This window comes from Mauremys reevesii, linkage group 5 (assembly GCF_016161935.1).
Source record: "Mauremys reevesii isolate NIE-2019 linkage group 5, ASM1616193v1, whole genome shotgun sequence".
NCBI lineage: Eukaryota > Metazoa > Chordata > Testudines > Geoemydidae > Mauremys > Mauremys reevesii.
In genome coordinates, this window is record NC_052627.1 from 126,581,373 (window position 1) to 126,591,581 (window position 10,209).

Consider the following 10,209-nt stretch of genomic DNA (forward strand, 5'->3'; position numbering starts at 1 on the left):
CTCTGATTTAAGGTTTCGCGTGCCAGTAATGCATTTTAACATTTTTAGAAGGTCTCTTTCAATAAGTCTATAATATATAACTGAACTATTGTTGAATGTAAAGTAAATAAGGTTTTTAAAATGTTTAAGAAGCTTCATTTAAAACTAAATTAAAATGCAGAGCCCCCCCGGGACCTGTGGCCAGGACCCGGGCAGTGTGAGTGCCACTGAAAATCAGCTTGCGTGCCGCCTTCGGCACCTGTGCCATAGGTTGCCTACACTGATCTAGACCATCCCTGACAGATATTTGTCTAATCTGCTCTTAAATCTCCAATGATGCAGATTCCACAACCTCCCTAGGCAACTTATTGCAGTACTTAACCACCCTAACAGTTTTGAAGTTTTTCCTAATGTCCAACCTAAACTGTCCTTGCTGCAATTTAAGCCCATTGCTTCTTGTCCTGTCCTCAGAGGTTCAGAGAAAAATTGTTCTTCAAGTGCTTGCTCATATTAGGTGTGTGTGCTCGCCCCATGCACCGGTGCCAGAAGTTTTTTCCCTCAGTGGTATCCTTATGGGACTGGCTCCGCCACACTCTGGAGTGGCATGCACATAGTGCGGTATAAGGGGCGCCACTGGCTCCCCCCACCCTCAGTTCCATATTGCCACCAGTGATGGTGCTGGAGCGTCAGCTGCTTCAGCTAGCCTTTTCACTTTGTTCAGTGTTACGAACTTTTTCTTGTCAAATAGTTGTACATAGCTAAGTTATCCCTTAGTGTTAGTGTGTTTGACTTGGTTAGTCCTGAATGGGACCTTGGCCTAGGGACAGGTCATGCTTTAATCCCTGCGATCGCGCAAAAAACCTATGCCCATCAGCGATCCACATAACAGTTGTGTGAGGGTGTGGGTGAGTCGCATATAAGCAACAAGTGCCATCACTGCAAGTCCTTCAAGCCTCAGACCAAGAAGGAGTGGAGACATCCATGTCAAAGTGCTCCTTACGGAGTTGGCTCCAACGCCAGCACTGGAGCAGTTGAGGTCTGACTCTGCCCTGAGCGCCGCAGCATCAGTGCAGAGCACCCCATGGGTGCCATTGATGGACTATCACTGATCCCCTTCCCTGGCACTGGCCAAGTGACAAAAGACCAGGAGAGGAAGATCTACGTCCCACAAGGGAGAGGAGGGCAGCTCGGCACCTCCAGCTGGGAGTTGGGCCCCAGCTCCGGTCGATTGATCTAGCCCACCCCGACCATGCCTGCCACACTGGACAGTGATACGGGCCTTCCTCAGTTAGAGGTCCCATCAATGCCCGAGGCCCTGCAGGCAGTGCAGGATATCCTGGAGCTACCGGTGCTGCCCATTCCAGCTACTGTGGTACCCCAGTCTAAGGGTAAACCCGCCTTGGGTCCTTTTTATAGGTCCCTGTCTCAGTGTCACCGCTCCCTATCGCAGGGGACATCCCGCTAGAGCTCGCCTGCACGGCGCCACCAGGCCTCAAAGGCAGAGAGGCAGGCTCGGCAAAGCCTTGGCCATTCTCTGGCCTCAGGGCACTGCCCACAGGGCTTGAGACACACCTCGCCGGTGACCTGGAAAAGACCTGTAGAGGTGCACCCTTCCTGGCATCAACAGCACCGAGACCAGCCCAGCGCTTCACCCATGGCTTGGCACTGGTTGCGGGCCCGAGACAGTCGATCCCAGGAGCGGAGTCACCCGTCGTCCGCTTGCCAGTATGCGTCACCATGACACGGATCCCCTGTGTTGGGAGGAAGGTCTTCCCAGCGGCTGACCCGCTCCAGTTCCCAGTCCTGCTCCAGATCCCGGTACTGGTCAAACAGCGTAAGGCGTGGATCGCCGGAACACCATTTCTGATCCACCAAATGCCGCCAGTCGTAGAGGACCTGCAGAAGGGACTAATCCTGAGCAAACTGCTCCCCATCAAGGTGCAGTGATAGGCACCTCAGCAAACAGGGTTGCCAATCCACTCGCTTGTGGTTGCCTGAGAGCAACCACTCAGCCTCGGTCTCCCGCACCGGGCAGAAGTCTTTGCCGGCATGCCAAAACCCAGCACGGGAGGTTCCCTCAATGTCAGCAGTACTGCTGACAACTCCATGGCCCCAGGGCCAGTGGCCGGCTGTCTGGTACCTGTGGAACCCATGAGGCTTTACCCAGCTTTCACAAGGGCTCAGGTCAGTGGCGGGGGCCTCGGAGAAACCATCAGCATCAGTATCCTGCCCTCCCCCCCGAGCCAGCCATTCCTGAAGAGAAGAAAACTCAGGCTCACGTGGATCCCAGGGATCAGCCAGTTGGACCACCAATGGACACATCAGACCCCATTGCACCTGATTTTTCCTCCTCATCTTCGGCTGATGAGGTGATTGCGGGGCCCCCCTCACCCAGTTCCTCAGGATGATACTAAGGCTCATCAGGAACTGTTGAAAAGAGTTGCCTCTAACCTGGTGCTCTAGGTGGAGAAGCTAGAGGAACCATCAGACTCCTTATTCAATATGGGGGGATGGATAGCTCAGTGGCTTGAGCATTGGCCTGCTAAACCCAGGGTTGTGAGTTCAATCCTTGAGGGGGCCATTTGGGGAACTGGGGTAAAAATCTGGGGATTGATCCTGCTTTGAGCAGGGGGTTGGACTAGATGACCTTCTGAGGTCCCTTCCAATCCTGATATTTTATGATATCCTCTGCTCAATGGCACCGGGCGGGGTAGCAGATTGTTCATTTTTCCTGAAATGTTGCACCCAGTATGAGGAGTGCTGTTTGGCCAATGCTACTGGCTTGTTGGACAACTTTTTAGATAACTCACAACTAAGTGGCAGGAAAGTCGATCAGAAAGCAAGAGGGGAGGGCAAATCTAATCTTAAATACTATATAGTATGAATCTTCACGTGTATGCAAGTATATCTGGGAAGTATTGAATATTCCCTATAGTCTTCTAAAGTTATATCCCTGGACATGTGTACTAATGCATATTCAGAAACCAGTTCATTACATACAATACTAACAACCTTGTCTTCTTTTAAGGTATTGTGTCGCGGTCTGGCACCCTGACGTATGAAGCTGTACATCAGACGACGCAAGTTGGATTGGGACAGTCCTTCTGTATTGGTGGGTTTCTTCCACCAAACCTCTTCTGTTAAAGACAGACAGGCCCAGTCAGTGTGTAAGAACCACAACACATTAGATTCTAGAAACTATTGAATGCCTTTTAATTTTGGTTAGAAATGTTACACCTTTTTAACCAACCTAACTCAGGCACTTTTCATCAATAACGATTGCAATTCAGTAGAATATAACAAGCCTTTTCTGTTAACTAACTCTTATGTTCAAAGCCTGGCCAAAGCAGTCTTGCATGGAAAACTGCCAATATGCAGGAACCTGCTGTGGTTTTAGTTTTATTTTAAGGCACAACAGAGAAAATATAGCTTCTTATCTTAGTAAACTTCTTGGGCCAAATTTTCTATTGGTGTAAAAAGTTTCACCCATTTACACTATTGGAGAATGTAGCACATATTTGTAATTTCTGTTTATAATGCACTGACACCTTCAAGCCCTATCCAGGATTGGGTCCTGCTGTGGTGGGTGCTCTACAAACCTAGGACAATCCCTGCCCCAAAGACATCACATGTGTTCATGGAATAAAAATCAAGATATGGCACTTAGTCACAGAAACTGTTTTGAGAGAGCAGAGTTGCTTTGAGTATTTTGTTTTTAAATGATACAACCCTTAGGGTTTGTCTACCTTTGAACTTCTAGGGGCGATACCCGCACCAGTTCTGCTTGAGCTAATGCCTAAAAATAGCAGTGTGTCCATGGCGGCTCGGGCTAATTGCCAGAGTACATACGCAGGGGCTCAGATGGGTTTGTACTTGGGGTGACTGGCCCAAGGTGCCACAGCAGCCACATTGCTATTTTTAGGTGCTAGCTTAAGCAGAGAAAGTGTGGGGATCACACCTGAGAGCTCAAATGTAGATATCCACTTAGTTAGCCTTTAGATTAAACTGTCTTTCAGTGTTTAAAATTTGTACATACGACATTTCATGCCTGCTAGTGGCAGATTATCCTGGTCATCTCTGGCTTGGAAGTACAGTGTGGGAGCAAAGGTGGTAAAGACTGGTTTTCTTTGGGCTGGAAATGTCAGATTGCCTGACATTTTTTTGTGCATGGACTCTGTTCAGCACAGACAGTGGCAAGGCAGGCATCCTCACAGTGATTGTTCTGAACACGTTCCTTAACCTGACTACGGGTGAACGGGAGTTGTCACGTTCATTACATTCTTATTTGTTTTGCAAAGACTGGCACACACAGATGTATGTCGACCTGAAATTTTAAAAAACTCTGACTTATGTGTATTGAGTTTCCAGACTTGGCGAGCTCTTCATTTTAGGCTATGTTTTCACTGCCCAAAAAAGAGAGGTTTTTTTTACAGTGAGATTATTAATGCAAGTCAGTTATCTTGCCATAAAATCCTACAGGGTAGTTTTTATGTTGCTAGGTGAGTTAACTATGCCCTCCGCCTAAGGCTCACCTCGCCTAGCTGCATTGAGGCAAAAATTACCTGTGCCTTGTCTCCACTTGGATTGGACAGTGAATTAACTGGCATTAGTCATCCATCGCACTATAAACCATACCTTTCTTAGCAGCAAAGACACCCTTATTCTAGTGTTTGAAATACCTGCCACTACATGTTTGGTTGTTGGGTGTTTTAACACTGTGTTTTGACTTGTAGAGCTGGGATTTTCTCAATCCCAATCCACCGGCATCTTGTATGACCTTGGGCAAGTCACTTAATCTGCCTATGCCTCAGTTTCCCATCTGTAAAATGGGATTAATAATCTCTGTGCACTTTTTATCTATTCAGATTATAAGAATTTGAGGCAGTGATTGTCTAATACTGTGTATACAGTGCCTTGCAGAGAGGGGCCCAAATCTTTGGCGGGGTCGGGGGGGGAGTGCCAATGTAATACAAATAATAATAGACTGAAATTAAATTTGTTTGTCTTGGTTGTTCATGTTCACATTTACTCATGTTTGTGTTTTAATTCCTTTCAGGGATTGGAGGAGATCCATTCAATGGAACTAATTTTATTGACTGTCTTGATGTCTTCCTGAAGGATCCCCAAACAGAGGGGATAATATTGATTGGTGAGATTGGAGGCAATGCTGAAGAAGATGCAGCAGCGTTCTTGAAGGAAAATAATTCCGTACGTTTAAGAGAATGTGCCATTCATTCCAAAAGACCCCATTAAATGTGCACCTTGATTTAAGCATTTACCACTGTAGAGAAACTTGTCTAGTTCTCAATTAATAAAAAGCCATTGCTAGAAAGTGTGGAAAATGCAGTTAAAGCCAGTTAAAGATAGGGTTTAAAGACACTCTTGAGAACTTTAGACACAGTTCTGCAGTGCTGTCTGCTAGAAGAAGAGCCTTTGGGTAGCTCAAAGCTTCTCTCTCACCAATTGAAGTTGGTCTGATAAAAGATGTTACCTCCTACACCTTGTCTCTCGAATATCTTGGGACCAAGATGGCTACAAGAACCCAGCTTATATTTTAATTGTTTTGTGACCCATATATGGCTGCTCTGTAGAAGAACTGTTTTATATTTATGACTGCTGTTTACATGCACACTTCTTCTGAGAGAAGCCATTCTAAGTATCCTAGGCCAGTGTTTTCATGTCCCTTACCTGCGGGGTTTCCTGAGTCTAGATGTCTAGTTCTTGCCTTCCCCCCTGCTACCCTCTTGAGCACTTGGCTGGAAGTGGTCCATCTCTTTCATGTTAACAGTGTCTCTTCTTTCACCACAGGGTCCAGATGCCAAGCCTGTAGTGTCATTCATAGCTGGTTTGACTGCTCCTCCTGGCAGAAGAATGGGTCATGCTGGGGCAATCATTGCTGGGGGAAAAGGTGGTGCTAAAGAGAAAATCGCTGCTCTTCAAAATGCTGGCGTTGTTGTCAGTATGTCTCCTGCTCAGCTGGGTAGCACTATACACAAGGTTAGTTACATGGTTGTCATAAGTGCTCTGAAATGATGGCATTTAGCCAGCGTAACCAGAAAAACAGACATTTGAAAGCTCTCTTTCGCTTTATTTGTCAGTTTTTGCTTCTTCCCAGTGAACAGTTATAATACACTGTTTCCTCATTTAAGTCTATTTAAAACTGCATCTCGGCATGTAGTGGCTCTACTGAACAAAAAAAGCCGTTAAATAACAGTTGCAGCTGAGTTTTTATTCACGCAAGCAGCTTTATGTGTCATGTTCTCCTTTGTCAAAGCCATGTGGCAAAATTCAGAGAATTATATTTGGCTCAGTAACAGACTAACACCACTCTTCTTTTACAGCAGCTAAACATCATCTGAACCTAAATTGATTCTTGATCAGAAACCACCTTTTTTTTTTTTTTAATTACAAATACTAAGTAACTTTGTAACAGTGCATGGACAATCTTATCTTTTTCCACAGCTATCTATTGATGTCATTTTAAGAATTTTGACTTAAAAAAAAGAAAAAGGGCTAATTCATATCCCTGGGCACATGCACACAATTCATAACAATCATGTACCTCATACAGAAGTTTAACTCTTTCCTGATCTCTCCCGCATAGATCTAAAAAGGGTCTTAGGCATTGCAACACTCAGCAAATTGCAATGCCGAACTTCTAAGCACCTTGTCATCTGGTGGAATCCCCAGCCTTGAGTTAGAGCCTAGGATCTCTGAACAACTCATGGGGAGAGTTAGGAGCCTACAGATGGGATCCACGAAAGCCAACACGCTCAACATTGGAGCTGCCTAAGCTAGCCAGTTGGAAATGTTGAGAAGGGGGCAGGAATTTCCCTAACCACTGGACTATGGGGTATTCTGGTGTTGGAGACTCATTCTCACCTATTGAAGTTGTTCCTTTGGGGTATAAATTAAATATTCATTGGGCCAGAGAGAATGAGTGATTCTATTGACCAGTGGTTTGGGCACTCACCTGAGAGATGGGAGACCCAAGCTGGAATGCCTTCTCCGCAGAGTGGAACGGAACTTAGATCTCCCAGATGAGTACTCTAACCACAAGGCTGAAAGTTACAAGGGAGCATTCCCCTCTCTTTTCCTCCCCCAAACTGTATTAAGTATGCTCAGAACACACCTACTGGTTTGGGCCTTGCAGGTGAGATAGGTGAGGGAATGCCTATTTTGATGACCCCCCCCCCGGGGGGGGGGCTTAAGTATGAAACCGGGCTCTAGACTGATGTGGTTGTGCGCATGCTCACTGGCAGAAAAGTAGGATGCCCACGGAACTTGAATGGTGGAAGTTTAGATGCTTAGGGACTTTAGGTGTCTCCAGCATTAGGTGACAGCTGAGATGGGTTTTGAGGATCTCTGTGCTGCCCACAGCTGCAGGTAGGCACCTAAGGCCTTTTTGTGGATCTAGCCCTGATTTTTTCGAAGTATACACAGTCACCTTACACTTATTTTAACTATCTTTGCTTTTCTTTCGGGATAACTGCCTACATTGCATAGCAAGATATTTAGAAAATTTGCACTTTTTCTGCTGTATTTCTGCATACTTTAAAACGGAGGTCTTAACTAAAGCTGCGTGAAACTTCTTCAGCAAATAGGAAATTCACCAAAAAATGCATTTTTTTCAGGTCAGCAAAACTATTCACAAATTCAAATGGGTTTCGGCTTGGAAAAGTTTGTTTTTGGTTTTTTTTCCTTCCAAAAAGTTGAAACAATTCATTTTGACCATTTTGAAATTTAGCTGAAGAGTTCAGTTTTAGTTCCAAACAGAATTTTTTTGGGATGTTTTTCGTTCAGCCTCTGGACTGAAAAAATCAATTATTAGTCTTAACCATTTCTAGTCAATTCTTTAAAGAGCTGAAATGCAAACTGCTGTTCTTATGCAGCACCATTATAAGAATTCACTGAAAGAATGTTAGACCACAGCTGGAGGCAACAGGAGTGCCTTGACAACATCATATTTAGATGAGGCTGATGAGTTAGTGTTACAGGTTCCTCACAGCGGGGTTTTGTTTTGTTTTCCCCTCCCCTCCTGCCTCTGCCATGGACTCTTTTTGGGGTATGAGATGGGGAGAGAGATTTTCCTCCTCCTCCTCTCCTCTGGAATCTACTATCTCCTAATTTTAACTTGGTACTACGACTTCCCTGTTGGTGTTTAAGGTTCTGATTGAAAATTGAGGCATGTTGTCCATCATGCTAGCAGGTGGAGGAGAGGGCAACTAGGAAATCTCAGTTTAATGACTGTGAGAAGTGGATATATAGTTTGCTGTTACCATCTTTTTCCAAAATTTGGCAGCAAAATTCTGCCATGTCTTTAATTCCAAAAATCAGCTTCACTTGAGATAAAGGCAGGAGAGGAGATTTTTATATATATATATATAAATAATGGCCTGGGCAGATGCATTTAATAATAAAAGGAAGATGTAAGACTGTCAATATTTTCAGTGTGCTATATCCTGTTTAAGAACGTGTCAACAAAAACCAGGTTGCAATATAATAATGAAGTTATGAGTGAATCTGTATATGGGAAATTTTAAACAGACCCAAACAAGGGTGATTTGGAATAGCATTTCTTCTAAGTGTCTTCATTCTGGTGTAATTTGCCTGTGTTTTTAAAAGGATACTGAAACTGACAGCTTTTTGGAAAACTCTCTTGTCACAACTGTAATATGTCTCCTTTTTTTTTTTCCCCTCCCCCCCCGAAGGAGTTTGAGAAGAGGAAACTGCTGTAAAACCCCTGGAACATTGTCACAGAAAAGTCAAGACAGCACCTTGCCTCTATATATCTGTCGTCCACTAATCTTCAGCTGCCTGAATGTGACTGATACTTGGTTTCAATTTGACTTTAAAGTCATAAACTTTATTTCAATGTTTCCTGCTCAGAAATGGTCACCTGATTGTACGTCATAGCAAATTAATAAATCTACCACTAAATTTGATTTTTGAATTCCTGAAGCTCAGTGATTTTTTTTCTCATTGCAAGACATTTTTTTTTAATTAAATTTTATTTTTTAAGAGGAGGGAAAAAACAGCACAAACCTATCCGGAAGCATTTGAGAGTATTTTTATAGCTTTAGATTTACATACTCATTGCACTCTGAGTTAATGTAGCTTGTACAAAGATGCATTGAGTGAGGTAAGTTACCCACTTTGCAAGCACACACATTTTAAAAACCAAGCAGTCTTACTTGCTCATTACTGACTAGTAAATAGTTTATCTGAGCTTTAGGCAAAAGTTGATGCCATCCACTGAATTACTGCTCTTGGATCCACAGGGTGTGTCCTGCTGATCCTTGCAGCTGGATATGTTGATATACGTCCACATGTATTGTTCAGAGCTGCTGAACTATACAGAGCATAGCCCCACATTAGTGAGGGGCTTGTTATTTTGTGTAATTTCTGGGGAAAGCTTCAGAGTGTTTTGTCTTCCTTTTAATGACAAGGATTACACTTGTCCAGAGTGGAGCCAATGCCCCGTAAACGCTTTGATATTTCAGAGTTATATTTATGTTCATAAGAGTTTAAATCATAGTTTCCCATGAAAATGCATATTCATACTGTGTGTAACTTGGAAATCAAATTATTTCTGCTTATATTACCTTAACTTTTCTTCTTTTAACCTTAGACAGATGGTCCTTTGCTTTGAATGTTTTGACATACTGATACTGCTGCAGTAAAAAAAAAAAAAAAAATCTGAAAACAAACGTGCCGGGGTATATTTCTTGTAAACGATTCACCAGTGCTACATGCGAAGGTCCTATCTTATTATAGGAATAGAGCAAATTGAGTGCCTGTAAATGAGTATTACAAGTCATAATAAGAACTGACTGCATTTAGGATTGCTTTCATTATAAACAAATAAAATCAGCTAGGGAAACCAAAATTAGCTTCTTATGTAACATTTCTTGAAGAAAAAATGCTATGCCATGACAATTCTATTCCAAAAACCTCATGTCCTTAGTACTTAAAGCTGTAGTTGTGGTTTTCAGCAGCGCACTCTGCAGTTTGTCTTGCTGCTCCATGGTCAGCGGTGAACAGGTTTTCTAGTGCCACAGTTTCAGGTCTAGGAAACCTCAGTCCTGAAGCACTGGAAACATACTCTGCCAATATCACCCTGGTTTTTACAAAGTGGGCTGTTAATTAGGTACAAATACAATATCCATCTCAGTTTAGTTTACAAAAGTAACTTGTCCTAAGACTGTCACTGGATGGTTGAAGGTGGTA

General features: G+C 43.6%; 1 protein-coding gene across 5 annotated transcripts in view; it reads left to right on the top strand.

Annotated features, from left to right (window-relative positions):
• The window catches only part of SUCLG1 (succinate-CoA ligase GDP/ADP-forming subunit alpha), a 28,090-nt gene extending 18,430 nt beyond the window's left edge, over positions 1–9,660 (top strand). For all 5 annotated transcript variants that reach the window (XM_039540550.1, XM_039540552.1, XM_039540551.1 and 2 more), the window contains 4 exons: positions 3,008–3,091; positions 5,036–5,187; positions 5,788–5,976; positions 8,691–9,660. In XM_039540550.1, the coding sequence (XP_039396484.1) occupies positions 3,008–3,091; positions 5,036–5,187; positions 5,788–5,976; positions 8,691–8,717 (452 nt within the window). In that variant the 3' untranslated portion in view covers positions 8,718–9,660. The remainder of the gene's footprint in view (positions 1–3,007; positions 3,092–5,035; positions 5,188–5,787; positions 5,977–8,690) is intronic.
• The last annotated feature ends 549 nt before the right edge of the window (positions 9,661–10,209 follow it).